The sequence below is a fragment of the Tubulanus polymorphus genome, chromosome 3 (assembly GCF_964204645.1).
Source record: "Tubulanus polymorphus chromosome 3, tnTubPoly1.2, whole genome shotgun sequence".
NCBI classification, from domain to species: Eukaryota; Metazoa; Nemertea; class Palaeonemertea; order Tubulaniformes; family Tubulanidae; genus Tubulanus; species Tubulanus polymorphus.
In genome coordinates, this window is record NC_134027.1 from 20,291,307 (window position 1) to 20,309,656 (window position 18,350).

Here is an 18,350-nt window from a genome sequence, read left to right on the forward strand (position 1 = left end):
GTCATGCACCCTCAAAGATCAGTTACACCTGACATTCAGGACAATGAAACAGACACAGCATTTGATGCTACAAGACAGTCCCTGCAAGAGCCGACCACTGATAAGACTTTCTTTCCAATTGATAAGATTTTAAAGATGCGTACTAGATCTGGCATTATAGAATTCTACGTAAAATGGTCCAGTAAATCTCCAAATTCTTGGCAACCCTCTGATAATCTTACCCAGGCGGCCAAGGACGAGTTCTTCCGTACCCACACGAGACAGGGTAAAACGCGAAAACGAAGGTCCTGTTTCAAGAGATCATAACTCGATTTTGCTGTTTCACCTGTGATTGGAGTATTTTTTTTTTTTAGGAGTTTGGCACGAAAGAGACAACTAATATGTGCTATGAGTTGTGCGCACAACTCTCCTTTCGCGTCTCTTGCTTGAAATAGCAGGTGTCATACTCCTAGGTTGAATTTCTTTTTATTAGGTGGAACAAATTTTCGAATACTGGAATTTGTTGAAGGATTTTTCGTGATTAGTCTCTTCCCTCGGCGAGCTCTGACTTATCTCGTGCGGGATGTTTCTCTCGTGTCCGCCTGGATCGGGTGCAACTTACGCGGTCCGTTAGTTGCCACCCCACACCGGTCAACTTGAATCGTCGTGACAGGTTATCTTGAATTTTGTGCAATGCGTCTTCAAAGAGAATGAATCTGTGGTTGTCTAAATTTTGTTGGGTTATTGATTAATTATATTCCGTCAAGGGTTACCTTCAGTTAAAATACTACATGTCAAGTTTTCGAGTATAATATGGATCTGGCGTACTATTTACCCATGTCATGGAACTTGTATTACTTTCATGGTACAGATCATGGTACATAGTTATATTATGAAAGAAAGAAAAAATGTATATCCTATGTTTTATAGTATTTTTTAATGCGCCGATGTTGCAGCTAAATGGTGGCGGTGATTTTTCTGTATCTGTGAATTTTTTTTTTTACTATATCTATGATTTGATGAGTATTTCATATTTTTATATGATAAGGATTATTAATGTTACTACACCTGGATTCGGGTTAATTTTTCTAATATAACAATATCGATGAGTCACTGTCTATTGTTAGGTGATTATGTTGATTGTTGCTGATGTTTTGCCATGTATTTACCCTTTTAGTATTATAAGAATTATGCAATGGAATAGGAATGTAAGTTTTTAGAGATATATTGCAGGACTTATGTTGAATGAGATGACTTTATATTTTTACCTCCCTAGGCTTGTGTGTTAATTTTCTGCTTTTGTGGACAAAAGCTTGAATATAGTGTGGGAGAGTTTAGCAAGGAGTATTTTTATCTGGAACTGCGGATTGTGTTTTTATGCTTAAATATTGTAATCAATATTTTGCCAGGTCATTTGTAGCTAAGAAAACATATTTGTAGATTTTTCCTATGTCCATTAATGGATCTAACCCTTAGTCTTTGTCACTTTTACCCGGTTACCGTCTTGTTTATTGAGTATTTTGTCTACCTAGCGAACTGGCACTATTTTCGAATAAGTGATGTAATAGCAATATAAACAACTCTCAACTCACCTGCCCTCGCAACTAGTTTAGCTCTCATCAGGTAATTAGTGTCTTAATATGTCATTAAGATTTGGATGAACCAATCGCTAGAAGTTTTGGTCACTAATTTCTTGATGGGAGTGTCTGAATCAACTTGGTTTTTGGCAGCACAGATTTGATCACTCTGTGCCTGCTATCCAACTGATTAAGACGTAAAATAAACTGGTATTAACACATAAATTCAATCGTTTGAATTTTCAGGTGAGTTACATCCATTTTTCATAGTTAAATCTTATATATGTTTTGGCATAAATGTGTACCTAGGCTTGGCTGAGAAATCAGACCTTTATGTAACACGTACATTTGGTACTGAGAGTCAATTTTTATAGATTAGGTATTTAATCTAAAATGACGGCTAATGATTATTTGTTTGTAGAAATAGGCCTTTGTATTAAGTATGTAGTTAAAGAAAAGTCATTGTAGGACAATCTCAGTTACGATCTGATGAAGTATGAGTAATCAAGTAGTATAATATTCGATTCTATTCTGTGTATACTGTAACTAATTATCATAACACTCTGTGCCTGCTATCCAACTGATTAAGACGTAAAATAAACTGGTATTAACACATAAATTCAATCGTTTGAATTTTCAGTTTTTGTAAAATTGGCAACGCGCAAAAAGTCCGTTGCTAAACACTTCTATGATAACACGAAAACAAACGCCGCGGTTATAAACCGGCTTTCTTGAATTTTGAAACCGGAATGCATAAATATGGTACAACCTACGCTCGTAGGTACAACGCACACAAAGACTGATAAAATAGCCTTTCTCAAAATTATCCTCCAAAACTGTTCACAACCACGCTAATGTGAACCTACCGAACCAATGAGAGACTAAATAATGTCCAGCCCCTGAACTTCCTTGAACAAAAGATAATAAACTATATGTTCCATATAAAAATATGATGTCTTTTATTATCATATATGTTATGCGTTTTCCGATTCGGTGTTTTTCATTAGGCGTTTTTCGAATACCGTGTAATCTCTACGCGCTCACTAGGTAAAGTTCTATTCTATGTGGATAACTGGTTTTACAGCTGTGATATATGTGTTTATACAGGTTGTTTGAGGTCCATGCTTCAACAAATTCGAAACCTGTGTGTCGTTTTAGTTAGATTAGAAAGACTTGTTATGATACTTTTCCCGGACTCGAAAGGTGGTGATTTTTTTTTCTTATTTCTATTCTAAGGGTTTCTGCTTTTATCCATTTGTGATGGACCGGTAAAGTCCGGTATCCGGCTTTTACCGAGTCCAAATCTGTATTCTAGTGACCCCGAATTGTGTGGGAATTCTTTTGTTCTCTTTTGGCGTGGAAATAAAAGAAAGAAGACGTTAGGTAAATCTCGGCGTGGTCTTTGATTAATTTAGAGTTTCTGTGGAAACGATTATTCCCCCTTTCTTGATTGAGCCAACGAAAGAGGAGATTTTACAAATGGTGCCAGCGTACTGGGATTTTTAGAACCTTAAAACTGTGGAAATATTGAGTTGAATCGAAGCGAACATATAGTCTGTGTTAATTCTCTCACGGAGAGACGGAAAGCTATCGGTTTATTCACGGCCACTGAGATTAATCTGGTGTCGGTTATTAGTTTGCCACAGTCTGTTGAGTTAACCTCCAGTGTTTTTACCTCAGATTGCTGACCCTTACCCACCTTACAGCCAGCAATTATCAGTGTAGGCCTAAATTTGGATATTGTAGATTTTTATTTTTCACTTTTCGTATCCAATAATAATGTCGGTACCGCATAACGTAGATCATGGAGCTGAGGCTTACCTCAGTGACGATGAACCAAGCACATCGGGCGAGAATTTGTTTTTAGACAACCTCAATAAACTCATCCAAAAGTCGTTAAAAGATCAGGAGAGTCGTCTATCAAGTGATAGCCGGTCAAGCATTCCGCCACCAAAACCCTATAATATTGGGCAAAATTTTAGAATTTGGTTGGAACGGTTTAATGACTATGCAGATGAGGTCGGGATAAGCGCCATCAGGGATGGGGGTTCGTCCCGGAAGAAAAACCTTAAATGCGGCTCGATCATGAGGCTTATCAAGCAGTGTCGAATTTACAGCTCCCAGTTGATATGTCATATATGGATTTCTGCGACCGGCTGCATGACCGTTTTAAACAGTCTCGTACTGTGAGAGACTATAAAATGTTGCTGAAAGCACGGGTTCAGCGTGGAGGGGAGTCCCTTGAACATTACGCAGATGAATTACAAGAACTGGCCCAGAGCGCATATCCTACCACTTCAAGGGAAGTGCAGGACGAACTGGCTAGGGACCAGTTCCTGGCGGGGGTGAACCTACCGGATACCGCCAGGGAGTCGCTGATGATAGAGGACCCGCCCTCAATTTCGGACGCTGTACGACATGCCAGGAGTAGGCTCACTGCGAAAAAACTGACGGAAACCCTCTCCAGTTCGGCAGAAAGCCGCAAAAAGAAAGTTTCTGTGGTACCGAGGGCCAGATTGCAGCAGTCAGTGTCCCCCAAAATGACATGACTAAACTCCTTCAAATGGTTGAGTCCTTAGCCACACGAATGGATAAGATGGAGCTGAGGATGAACCAACCGTCACAACGGAGCGACGACATATGCTGGCGCTGTCGCGAGCCTGATCATCCTGGCAGTCAGTGCCCCCAGGTCCAGTGTTACAACTGCGGTCAACGAGGACATTATTCCAGTCAATGCCAAGTCACAGAACCATCATCATCGGGAAACGACAGGAGGGGCTCTCAGAGGGGCAGGAGAACCCCGACCCAGTAAGACTACTCTACCCTGGGCAGCCCCATGATGCGTCAAGAAAATATCAAATACCGCAAAGACGTATGAGGCAACAGATTTTGGGTGATGTGCCTGCAGGTGACTGGAACCTAACCCAGATGGCTGGTATAATGGTATCACCTGAACTGGAACCACTCCCCCATACCTACGAATCAGAAATTGAAACCGAGATAGCCACACCACCAACAATGGCCGGGGAGGGTTACCTCTTTCTACAACCAGCGGGGGGCGCTCAGGTGTTTACACCGTGGGCGATGTAATCGTTCATGACTCAGGACTTTATTGTACTGGCCAAATAAATAGCCAAGATGAGGTCTGTATCCTTCTCGATACGGGCGCTGCAGTCACTGTCCTAAAGACCTCAGTCTGGGCAGCAAGTAACCCAACAAAGTCGGTAAGCGAGCTGCAAAAAGCCGAGGGATGCCTAAGTACAGCTAATGGACAGGATCTTCACCTCAGAGGGATAGAGATGGCGCGGCTTACATTAGGGGGTCGTGACTTTGATATCTCCATGGTTATTGTAGATGATATTACTCAAGATTGTCTACTTGGTAGTGATTTCTTTGAGTCCTTCAACTGCAAGATTGATTTTGAATTAAAGGAGCTTATTTTTGGCACGGCTAGCATTCCACTTCAAAATCAAGAGAGTAAGGCCAGATGCTGCAGGATTTTCGCCAGTAAGACCTTGTGTATCCCGGCGGGAACAGAGATAGTCACTAGTGGTATAATGCGACGTAAATTCGTGGGTAATAACTCGACTTCAGGTACCATTGAAAACTTAAAGTCATCAGGTCTGATGGCTGCCAAAGTAGTAGCAACCCCATCGAAGAGTCGCACACCGGTGCGACTAGCAAATTTCACCGATTCACCACAGTGGATAAAAAGGGGCCAACCCATCGCCTGGTTTAGTCAAATTGAGTCCCTGACCTTGTCCCGGATTAATGAGGGCGAAAAGAGTCACCATGACCGTTTAGTCTCACAGGGACCGATCCCTGAAGAAAAGGTCCAGTCCGTGCTAGATGACTTGCAGATTGCGGATATGGGGATTCCTGAGGAGACCAAAAAGGAATTGACCAGAGTAATCCGGAGCAACATTGATGTGTTCTCAACAGGTGATTTCGATCTGGGGCGCACCAGCCTATTAAAACACGAAATTGACACTCAGGATACTCGTCCGATTAAGCAAAACCCTCGTCGAATACCACCTCATCGACAGAAATTTGTGTCGGACACGACTGATCAACTTCTAGAACAGGGTTTGATACGTGAGTCACATGGAGCTTGGTCAAGCCCGATAGTTCTCGCAAAGAAAGCAGATGGCTCACTTAGATTCTGTGTGGACTACCGTAAACTTAATGAGGCCACGGTCAAAGACGCCCATCCATTACCGAGGGTTGACTCGACGCTTGAGACTCTCGCGGGATCAACGTGGTTTTCGTCACTCGATCTTGCAAGTGGATACTGGCAGATGCCCGTGAGTGAGGCAGATAAAGCGAAAACAGCCTTCGCTACAGAAAGGGGCTTATTCGAATGGAACGTCATGCCATTCGGGCTAACCAATGTACCTGCGTCGTTTTCACGGCTGATGGCTCTGGTTTTGGATCCCGTAGCATGGAAAACATGTTTAGTGTATCTGGACGATGTTATTGTTTTCAGCCCTGACTTGGGAAGTAATCTTAATCGACTTGTCGAAGTTTTTGCCTGTTTCCGAGCAGCTAACTTGAAGCTGAAACCCAAGAAGTGCCACTTGTTTCGGAGGATGCTGAAATTCCTAGGTCATATAGTTAGTGGGGCTGGAATCCAGACCGATCCGGAGAAAGTACAGCGAGTGGTTGATTGGCCGGCCCCCTCCAACTTAACTGAACTTAGGAGTTTCATTGGCCTCGTCGCATATTACTCTCGCTTCATTGAAGATTATGCATCGATTGCTCACCCGCTCTACATTCTTACCAAGAAAGGAACGCCGTTTCATTGGGGAGAGGCACAGGAGTCTGCATTTCAGCGATTGAAAATGGCCCTTGCAAAACCACCAATTCTCGGATTCCCTGATTTCAGTACGTCGTCAAAAGCCTTCATTCTCGACACTGATGCCAGCAACTTGGCTATCGGCGGTGTCCTTTCACAAGAGGATAGCCAGGGGGTTGAGAGAGTTATTGCCTACAGTGGACGAACATTGAAAGGAGGTGAAGAAAATTACTGCACGACACGTCGAGAGATGCTTGCTTTAGTAGACATGATCCATCATTTCAGACATTATCTGCTCGGCAAAAGGTTCCTGGTAAGGACGGACCACGCGGCCCTCAAGTGGTTAAGAAATTTTAAGGAGCAGGAGGGTCAGATTGCGCGCTGGAACGAGCGCCTTGAAGAGTACCAGTTCGATATTCAGCATCGGCCCGGAAGGCAACATGGGAATGCAGATGCCATGTCTCGTTTCCCAAAAAAGGTCAGACGTCATGGCAATTGCCCCAGTTGTGGACCGACTGAACCGAAACCGATACGACGAATACAGGAACTGACAGGAACTGTTAAGCACGATTTGAACATGCGAGAAATTGAGAGTGCACAGAAAGCAGACCCACAAATAGACCTCGTCCGTACAATGGTGCTGAGTAATCAGCCAAAACCTACTACAAATGAGATGCGACAGTTCGGTCGTATAAGTAGGAGTCTGTTGGCTATTTATGAGCGGTTGTTAGTTGTGGACAATGTGCTGTGTGTTACACCCATAACAGGGACTCGGTACACCAGGAACCGGATTGTACTTCCGAGTAAGTTAAATGAGACCGTCCTGAGGGAGTTACACGATGGTTTTGCAGGGAAACACCTAGGTGAAAAGAAAACTGACCGGAAAGTCAAAGAACGTTTTTGGTGCCCCGGCCTGAAAGGTATGGTGCGGAGATATGTCCAGAGCTGTAAGGCCTGCCAAACCAGCAAAAACCCACCTAGAAAGGCCAGGGCCCCACTCATCTCGACACCTAATGGCCGTGCAAACCAGCGTCTGCATATCGACGTGATAGGGCCGATAAACCCTAGGACACGAAGAGGCAACCAGTATATACTAGTTGTGCAGGACGCTTTCACTAAGTGGCCGGAAGCCTGGCCGATGCGGAACCAGAAAGTGAAAACAGTGGCACGGTTACTCATCAATGAGTGGATCTGCAGATATGGTTGCCCGGAGAGCCTCCATTCAGATAAGGGCTCCAATTTTACGTCGAGGGTGTTCAAGGAGATCAATCAGCTACTCGGCATCCATCGAACTTTAACCACCGCTTTCCACCCTCAAGGGAACGGACAAGTTGAAAATTTCAACAAATCGATCAAAGCGATGCTGACGGTGACAGTTGACGAGAATGGGAAAGACTGGGATGACCATCTCCCGGGATGCTTAATGGCATTCCGATCGAGTGTTCAGTCATCAACACAGAAGACCCCATCCTTTTTGACATTTGGACGTGAAATTAGCCTCCCGATTGATCTGATGGTGGCTAGCCCGGAGCTGGATCAGTCCACAACAGAATACGCCCGGTGTGTCGGGGCCCGACTTGAATCTGCCTACGATGGAGTCAGGGAGAGATTAACCGTTGCCCAACGGCGCCAGCGACAGTATTATGACAGATTCACATCACGTGGTGGCTATCAAGTGGGTGACAGAGTCTGGCTATACAGTCACTATGTCAAGCCCGGGGAAGCCCCGAAATTCCATAAGAAGTGGTATGGCCCGTTTGTAGTCACGCAGCGCCTGACTGAGGTAAATTATCGCGTGGAGACTCTGTCAGGAAAGACCAAGACCAAAGTTGTCCACTTCAACGACATGAAACCAGCCATAGTTTTGATGGTGATGAAAACCCCCAGGTTCCCCAGAACAAACCTCCCTCCACTAGGCACGGCACCATGAAGCATGACCCGGTCGCACGAGGACATAGTCCTTCAAGCTCGGAGGAGGAGGAAGAGGACCAGCTGATTCCGGTGGACCCGCACCCTCAGAATGGAAGGATTCGAGCCGAAACACCTGCTGGAGCTGAGCCACCGACTTCCGCTGGCTCAGAACAAGGTGAATCCGACGGAGAATCGGTAGATGAGGGACAACCTGCCAGGGGACGGCTCCGACCGCGAGCTGCAATAAAGGCTCCTACATGGCAGATGGACTTTGTGTGCTCAGTGGCTCCCAGTAACCAAGATGTCTGGATGGAAACTTGGGACCGGATCCGGAAACAAAAGCCATTCTGGCTGAAGAAGGGTATAGAGATCTCGAGGGCCCTGAAAATGAATCGGTCGCCAGTCAAATAGGCAAACAATGCTAACCCTAAGTGGTTTAGTAATGTTGGCTTGGGTTTGGGATTTCCCCTGTGCGGAAAGTTGCTCAACTGGTTTCTCGAGTACCCTCAAATGGTTGTCGAGGTGCCACATAGTTCAACTGTGATAGTTGGCACTTGCCCACTAGGGAAACTGATCACATACTTGAAGACTGGTGGATCAAATCTGTATATAGCCATATGTATATACTCAAGATGTTTTTAGTCGATAACCCACACATTTTATTAAACGAATTATTTGTTGTTTCTTCATAATAGTGAACCCTTGAGAAAGCAAAATGGAAGCTGTCGAATTAGACCGAGTAAAATGTAGTTCTGCTGTAATCGGGAAGAAGCGAGCATTCAGTCGAGCCGTATGTGATTTTCTGCGACGCCCTGACACCGCACCACCACCAGACGGTCATGAGTTTGTGGAAGCCGCAGAAGATGAACTTTTGAATCCCGCTTCATTGGTAACAGGAGCCGTGGTGATGGGTATAAAGACTGCCCTACCTAGGTCCCTGCCAAGGCTTCGCGGCCCAGATTCGACATGGTGGCCACAAAGTTGAAATCCTTGGTACACAAAGTCGGTGGTGATCCGGAGGACTTAAACGGGAAACTACAAAAGATTGAGTCTCGAGCAATCCGAACACGTCCGCCCGTGCTACTGTTGTCGGACTCCATGTTTAAGAATCTGAGAGCCGACTCCCTAGTGACTCCGATCAGCCATCCAGGGGAGCGAGTCAGTGGTCTACTGGACTATCTCAAGGGAGTCCAGGTGAACTGTTCAGCCGTCGTATTCAACCACGGTATGAACCACGCGCGTGAGTTTGGGAGACACACTACTATGGATCTCCAGGAGCTCCGTAGTCTGTTGCGGAAGAGGTACCCCAAAGCTCCGCTGTATCACCTGGAAGTCCCTGTCCCTCCCTGCCTCGAAGGGAATGCAGGTGCTGTGCGGCGCATCGCCCGAATAAACCGCAAAGCGAAAGAGGTTGGCTTCATTGAGATACAACACCCGGAGCTGAAACCTACCAATTTTAATGGTATCCATTATAAGGGTCAGGTTCCGGAGTTGATCATGAGGCACATCCTGTGCTAACCCGCGGTTGATCCTGAATCATGGTTCGGGACTAGTACCTATCAATGGTTCACTACCCCCCACCCACTGCAAAGCGACATAACAACTAAAAGTTGTTGTTTACTCAAATCAGAGTACTCTCCGTTTCTGTCTCTTCTTGTTTTTCAGGTCATATGTATGCAACCTAGATGCCACACTAGCAACGAAACTGGACCTGGATACCACACTGGCTGTCGATTACCACATAGACGTCCCACTGGCTGTCATACTCGCGTGTGAATGGTTTTGCGGTCCATCCTACTGGTTCGGATATTTTTGCAGATACAACCCGCGGTTAAACAGCTGTGTTGTCGTATACAACCGACAAAATTAAGGGGGGGGGGGTGGTGTGATGGACCGGTAAAGTCCGGTATCCGGCTTTTACCGAGTCCAAATCCGTATTCTAGTGACCCCGTATTGTGTGGGAATTCTTTTTTTCTCTTTTGGCGTGGAAATAAAAGAAAGAAGACGTTAGGTAAATCTCGGCGTGGTCTTTGATTAAGTTAGAGGTTCTGTGGAAACGATTATTCCCCCTTTCTTGATTGAGCCAACGAAAGAGGAGATTTTACACATTCGTGTTTCCGGTACCGCAACAGAAATTACTTCGATCAATCGCTTGCATCAATGGGGATCCAGGGGGTTACTTCGATGGGGTTCGCGTTTCTCTTGCTTTTCATGAAAATTCCATTCTATACAGATGGGAGACATATTCGACTATGTGAAAAAGCACAATATCCAGGGTGGTTGTACCTCCGTGTTCATTGATTTAAATCTTATATACAAATATTATATACCAGTCTAATCATAATCCAATAATTAAGTGGAAAGAAGTTGAATTAGAGCGCTGCCAGTCGTTTATAAATGTGACTGACTAAATTTACGAATGTCGCTTGATTTAACCACCATACACTTCATTTGCGAATCGTTGATGTTCATCGAAAACGTAGGTAATGGCAGCCTAGGATATACTATCAGGATTCTAACACTTGATCCTGGTTTAAACGGCCAAGAATCACTTATGTTTTCCGAAAATTAACCATTGCTCAGACCACCGACGATTTGTGTTTAAACTTCGTCGTTTATTATTTTGCTTAGATGAATTCCGACTCGTTGCTAAACGAGGCGTCATCAATTAAATGCAACAGGCCCGTTTTGTTTTAAGTGTCGCCGTTTACAAGGTTGAGTAGACTTTCGATTTACACAATTAGTTGCTTTTCAAGAACATTTACAATTATAGAAAATGATTTCATAGGAAATATATTTGTGGGTAAGGGTGAAATATAAGGTGGGTTTACCGAGCGCTGCGATAGTAAATATTGTTGTAACGATTGTAACGAGATTATCGTCTGCATAGAAAACCAGGTGGCGGTTACCGGAAACAGCTGTATGGATCCTAATAATTATTACTATATAGCAGTGTTTACTATTTTCTAAACATCTGTCATAATAGTTATTCGATATTAGGTATGTAATTGTTTTCCGTAGCAATTTTTTCCAGTGAATGGCATACCGGTTCACACGAATACCAGTTAACTGAATGACCGGGGAACTGTAAAAAAGAATAGTTGGCATTTTTGTGGGTCAAGAATTATTTGGCAAAAACTCACACCTGGTACACTGGTCTAGAGTCGAATTTAAAACCTCATGGAACCTAGAAACAGAATCTGGCAGCGATATCAAACCAATAACAGTTATTGAAAGCGTCATAGAAGGGAACAGGAAAAAAATGAAAATGAACTTCTTTCAATGTTCGAGTATTCTTTACATAAAATCTTGGGAGGACTGCAAAAATAATTTGAAAAGCAGAAGTCCAAGGAAATCCTGCATTAGATTTAGATTACGTAACGAGTGGAAAGAATTTGCTCTTAATGACTAATTTCGAAAGGATCTGAAATAGGTAGGAAAAAAAGTAAAATGGATTTGATTTGAGTTCAAGTACAAAGTAGCCCCATCACCAACCTTTGAAAATCAAATGATGAGATCGCAAATTAAGTCAGAAATATGAACAAAAAATGCGTTTACTTCTTTTATTGAAAAATTATGATGAAGACATGATGAAATAGAGGAGGATAATAATTTGCCGAGACTCAAGGACGGTGGATTCGTTCTCCATAAAATAAAGAGCTAACAGTGGCTCAATACAGCACCCGATGTTGCTATGTGGTTTTTCACCTGGAAATCTGAAATTTCTGGTGTATCTATGCGATCCTATGACTCCTGAGAGCGTGCGACATATTCTGATTTCTTGGAGCAACATAATTGAATCAATTAACCCGCTTCCCTTCCCTGTGTAAAGGATTAGACGGAGAACTAGTTGCAACGAACCGTACAAGATATACATCGAGACCCTGGATCAGCTGCACATTTGTTTATTATGCTAGCTTGCTATCCTCCGTTTTTTACCGTCTGTACTAAGAGAGAAATCAACCCTCCTCGAAAGAATTTTCTACAAAATCTATCTGATACATCTAGGGTGTGGGGAAGAATGGTTGGAAAAATGCAAACATTGGCAACTTCACCACCCGTATAATTTGTAACCGATCAGACGAAAAAGCGTATCCGTGAGAAAAACATAAGACACGAAACATCCCATTAGGGCAATATATACCATATAGACAGAGGCTTGCAGTGCCAAGTGATTAAAATGAACTTACTATCTGTATCTATATCTTCGATATAACCCTGCAATTCAGACCGAGTTGGCGACTGCCCTAGTGACGTCATCACTGCTCCCAGCTCTTCCAGAGTTATTACCCCATCGCTGTTTTTATCAAACACGCTGAACGCATCCAGGAATTCTGTAATACAACCTTACAATACAATTTATGTATAACACTTGTTCGCATAAAACCAAACATCTACTGAAAATACAGTAGCGTACCTGGGTGGCTAGAAAACTTTCGGAGTGTTTTGAAAATAGAAGAACGATTTCAACAGTATTCCTCAAGATGACTTATAGGATAATGATTAGAAATAGCTCGAGGAAACATTCTGGGACCTCTTTCTTTTCATAGTGTAAGATTTCATACAATTTATCATTGCTCAACATGGGCAACGTGTTCATCAGTGTCCTACATATCCGGAATCTCGAATCTTCTTCGAACTAAAGAATAATCCCATTATTAAACTCCTGAGCCATTATCTAACAAGCAGCCTTTTGGTTGATATAGCCCCGCTGTGTTTTTTACGTACTTCATCATTCTTTATCTATCTCAGTTCTGCATGGTACACCGAATTAGTAACAATTCATAGAAAGAGTTTGGGGGGTCGAATCCTAAAACTGTCGTTGTAGCCATTCACCCAGATAGAACATCAAGAGCGAATTTCCGAAGATATCTATCCAACAGATCATTGGTCCCAAGTTTTATAGTGATCCGATAGAAACCGTAGGACTTGTAGCCATTTATAGAAATATGGGCCCTATTGTAATACCAAAACAGCTCTATATTGTTTTAGGTTTTGGCCGACAGGTCATTGGTCTCAAGTTTAATATCGATCCGATAAGAAATGCATCCAAAAGTTGTCCTTTATTGTTGTAGTTTGTTGTAGTTCCTACCCCATAGCATATTAATACGCACCGATTTCAGTAATGGTCCGAAGATTAGTAACAATTGAAGTAAAAGTAAAACAGAGAGATGACGATGGCTCACCCTGACCTTCGATCAAGCGTAGTTAATAAAGCTTAAGCCAGTTTCGGGTTCTTATTCTTCGAGATTTGAATATTTGAGGAGTTGAACTAAATTGAATTACTGTATATACTAATCTAACAATCGTGGAACTGGGTTTTCATTTACAATAGACTGAAAAATCCAAATCCATTCGTGAAACATTACGATATTCTAGAATCATTGTCTTTACTGTACGTAAACCTTGCATGGCCAGGCAGTACGATGGGGCTGCTCAATAAATCTGTAACAGCATCACGCGGCTAAATCTCTATTCAACAACTGGCCCAATTGAGACTATAGTGGTGTAAAAGATATAAATGATTTGAGTGTTCAACTCAATTTTAAATTGTTTTCAAAAAGGGACCCGTCCCCACTCTTGTGGAATCAGGTTAGGCTGTGAGTTCACTTGAGACCTGCTGTTCCGTAGGTTTTGCATTCGGAACTACCCCATCTGATTTCCATAGACAGGTGGCTGCCCATAGGATTAAGTCGAAACATCAACTACACACTTAGTTTTTCTTCGTAATGGTGCGTTTTTCTTCAACTTATTCAGCTCCTGATGCGTTTATCAGAAAACTTCCGTCTGGGAACAGTTATAGTTTAACAACGCATAGTGTCTTGTGAGAATAGAATGAAATACGTGGTAAAAGATAAACGCTCTCTTATCTTGTGATAAACTTGCTCACGAAGAAGTAAGCATCGAAATGCTTATCGTTCTTCTTTTACCCTTACGTGCAAGATGAAAGCTTGGGTCTTGAAAGTGAAAACGTTTCCACTTCTAAAATGTAAAAAGTTATCTAGTATTATTATATTTACCTTTTATTTCGACGCTATTGAAGCCTAGTTGATCTTCTGCCCATTTCACGTTTTTCCGATCGGCCAGGAAGCCTTGATGATAAATGTAGGATTTATTTTCAACAGATGCACCGGCACAAGTTGTGCTTTCAACCTGGTCGTCGTTATCCCATGTTGTACTCGAAATGACCCCGCCACCAGTAGCGGCCGCTGCTGCTAAGGGTTCCTTAGCGTTAATCACTTCTGGAATTTTACTTACATTCTTGGCTAAATCATTACTTGTACTATTAGACGAGTCCGTTGTCTTACTGCCGGATAAACTGATGTGTGCATCTTCCGTAGTGCCTTCAAGTTGATGTATCTCCTTCATCTGGCATAATTGCAAATTTTCGGTATGATACGAACATTTGTCACCAACATTTTTAGCTTCGACGTTAGGTTGAACGGTATCACTCGTTGAGTGGTCATCGTCGTTACTTTTGTCTTTTTTTGTGCTTTCTTTGATAGCACATTCGTTTGTGACCGCATTATCATTCGAAACGTATGGATTTATAACCTTCCCAATCATTAAGTCTTTTGACTGATTTCCGTCACTTAATTCCGACTTTTCAGCACTGTTTTCTACGAGTGCTGTTTTCTCGGCTATTTTGAGAGAGATTTCATTTGTGTCCAACTCAATTGGTTTTTCATTTCTGTAATCCTTAGGCTTAGCCTCAGTATATCCAGCAGAGTTGAAAACCTCTTGAGTATTTTCGCTAACTTCAATCGACTCTGTCAACTTTTTAGGAGATGATATCCTCACCGCTGAAGGTGACTTGTCCGTGTCAAGTTGAATTGGTGTTTTCTTTTCATAAGCTATAGGGTTTACACCAGTCTCGTCTACTAAAACGAGGGCCTTTTCCCTCACAGGGTCACTTGATATGTCTTTCATCGGTTTACTAGATAATGAGGGTGACTTTTTTGGGTCTAACTGAATTGGCGTTTTCTTTTCATTATCTTTCGGTGTTGTACTATTTGTTCTAAGGGTCTCGTCTACCGAAACATACGCTTCTTCTTTAGCTTGTAGCTCTTTCGTTTCTGTAGGAGGGGATTTTCTCCCTGTCGAAGGTGACTTGTCAGTGTCGATTGGAATTGACTTTGTCTTTCCACAATCTTCCTGTTTTGCGTCATTTATTTTTTTGGATTCATCCACAAAAATGGAAGGCCTTTCCTTTGACACGTGAGTTGTATCCTTGATCGACGTTTTAGCACTTGAAGATGATGTGCCCGGGTCTAATTGAAATTGTTCGTTAGGACTCTCCACTTCATGGACAGGACCCTTTTCCCGTGTTGATGAAAGCGACTCTGGTGTATCCATTACACATTCAGACTTCGTTTGTGGACTATAATTCTCGGATTTGCCAGTTTCGAACTGTACCGGTTTTTTCTTGCCGTAAGCTCGTTGTTTTGGGCGCGGTTTTGGTGACCTATTTTCGCTTTCATTTATATCACTGTCAATAACAGCAGTGGAATTTAACACAGTGACTGGATTGTGGTTACAAACAAGCCTCGTTGGAAGTTGATCTGCACTATCCGTTTTGACGATCTCAACCGGTCGCTTGGCTTCAAAAACCTGGGCTGAATTATTTTGCACCTCAGAATTGACCCCAATTATCGAGGGTTTTGGTGAACTTTCAAGTACTGCACAGGCTGATATTTTCTTAGGGTTGGCTTCCAGTTTATTTTCGGTTTGTTTTGAAGATTTGCTATCGTCGCCACCGCTTGCCTCTGATTTCGACTTCGTTTTATCCTTCCTGAATATATCTAAGAAACCCTTTTTATGCGACGTCTTCTCCGTTTTGATAACTTGATCGCTGAGCACAAGTTGAGCTTGCGGTTTCGACGTCGAATCCGAAGGCTGAGCGCTACCGATACAAATTGGCTTTTTCTTTTCATAAGCGCGTGGTTTGGCGGCCGACGAAACCGACACGTTCTCATCGCTTTTATCCGTCGTTATCGCCGACTCGACCGGCCGGTATTTGATTGCCGAAAACCTGATTTTCGGTGCCTGGAATTTCTGTGGTTTATCGTGAGACATTTTGTTGTCAGCTTTCAGTTCCGAGTTAGAATCGATAAATCGTGCCGACGAACCTGTGTTATTATCAGTCTCTGAACTATAATCCTTTGTTTTTAAAGGCGATATACGCGCTGAATTATCGTTTACGTTAGATTCGGGGTTACTCACGATTGCAACCTCCTCACTTGAGACGTAATTAGAATCAGGTCTCACTCGTTGTAAGTTGGTAACACCCGTAAAATTAACTACAGGCGTTTTTGTGACCCTGACATTCGTTAAAAATTCGGAAGAAGGTGTAATAACTTCCGGTTTTACAACAACAACGGGTACCGCTGTTGCCATAGACGACGTTGGATGATCCGTAAGAACAGTAACGGGAACCTTTCTATGCCCAGTAGAATAATCCGAATCCGAAACGACGTTAACATTTGACCTCGAAGTGGTGACATCATCTGCCGAAGAATCGCCGACCTTGACCTTAATTTCTCTGAATTCGCCGCATGGTTTTTCGACGAATGATGATTCGAAACTATCGCATGGTGGTGTTTGGTTGTCGCGTAAATTATCGATTGCAAGAATTGTCGTATCACATAATTTTTGAATTTCGTCGAATAAACTTTCACCTCCTGAGAACAAATCCACTTCGAAATCGTCCATATCGTTCCCGAACGAACCCGACTGGAAAGGAAAATAATCGTTCCATCAATTGACGTAGGAAAAACATTTACCAATATGAGTGCGAGTTATTTGCACGTAATAATCCGTGAATAGCACATGATAGCGCGATTGAAATTTGAACATTATGAAATTTTTTTATCCCACAAAGTTTTGGTTGTAGCACCTTACCACCTCAGGAGGTCCATTAGGTATGTGGCATCGATCAAATTCTATATTTTTTATTTTCAATGCAACGTATAAGTTGTGGGTTTTCGTTTCGTGTTAGTCCATATAAGGTTTGTTTAAATTACACCCATCAACGCTTTCTTCATATCTCATGTTGCTAATTCCAAATAGAAAAACCGATCATCGTACGTAGATCAACTACGATATCGACGATTTTTATTTCATTTGATAATCCTGTTCAAGAACGACACGACTTATGACCATGTTGTGACAAGAATGAACGCATTTGATAAAGATTCCCACGATTTGATGTTCCGTATAATTTGAATCAATTTTCTAATTTCGAAAATTGGCACGAAAATTGTCATCATGGCGATGAAAATGGAATGTCAACAACCAACAACGAACGATCTTTCGAAACATTTGATATTGAAGAGTGATTTGCTTTTATATTCCAAATTCTACCGTGAGAAGCAAGAGCTATACATGTGCAGGTATGCCTAGTCAAGCTCGAATCATGAATAATGCCTACTGGTTTCAACTTAAAAAGATACTGCGAAGTTATTGGTTCGACTGATGAAGTATACATTCAAATCAGTCTGCACCGATTTACTTAGTTTACCTTGACCCATCATTTTTATTATCCCATCAACGCGTTCGATACCACCACCGACAATTTACCAGAGCTGTAGCGCCAGCTACGTCTACCTAACTTCTGTCGACAACCCTGAACTGAATGGCTGAACTAATCTGAAAAACGGGATTCTTTTTAATGAAGCTGTATACGTACCATTATGACGCTTTGAATCTTGGCATGTTTTTCTTGCCGCTCTGTGTTCGTGTGGTATGCTTGGTTTATAAGTAAAGAGAACTGTTAGGTAGCAGTATACCGGTGGTTTACAAGCTGGGTGCTATTTAAGGATCAACTTGGAGGAGAATACTCATCTATATACTATCGCCGTACGCGCTCTGGTCTATTCTATGTAATAGACTTATTTATAAACATCATCAGACCGCCCGTGCTAATCACACCTTTAATTAGGGACGAACTCGGTGTAACGTTGACATCGTCAACAAAATATTTTCGTTGACAATATTCATTCGTTCTATTATGTCGAAACGGCAAGAATTGTCAAGTTCAAGGAATGATAACAGCCTCAGAGTTCCCTTATCATATCGTAAATTGTCTG

At 42.5% G+C, this 18,350-nt stretch overlaps 1 protein-coding gene across 2 annotated transcripts in view; it reads right to left on the reverse strand.

Moving 5' to 3' along the window:
* LOC141902522 (uncharacterized) overlaps positions 1-17,880 on the reverse strand; it is a 34,599-nt gene extending 16,719 nt beyond the window's left edge. For both annotated transcript variants that reach the window (XR_012618899.1, XM_074790294.1), the window contains exons 1-3: positions 17,783-17,880; positions 14,283-16,995; positions 12,453-12,596 (exon numbers count right to left, since the gene is read on the reverse strand). Coding sequence is in view for 1 of the 2 variants with exons in the window: in XM_074790294.1 (XP_074646395.1) it covers positions 12,453-12,596; positions 14,283-16,974 (2,836 nt within the window). In the remaining variant the exon portion in view is untranslated. The remainder of the gene's footprint in view (positions 1-12,452; positions 12,597-14,282; positions 16,996-17,782) is intronic.
* Between the last annotated feature and the right edge of the window lie 470 nt (positions 17,881-18,350).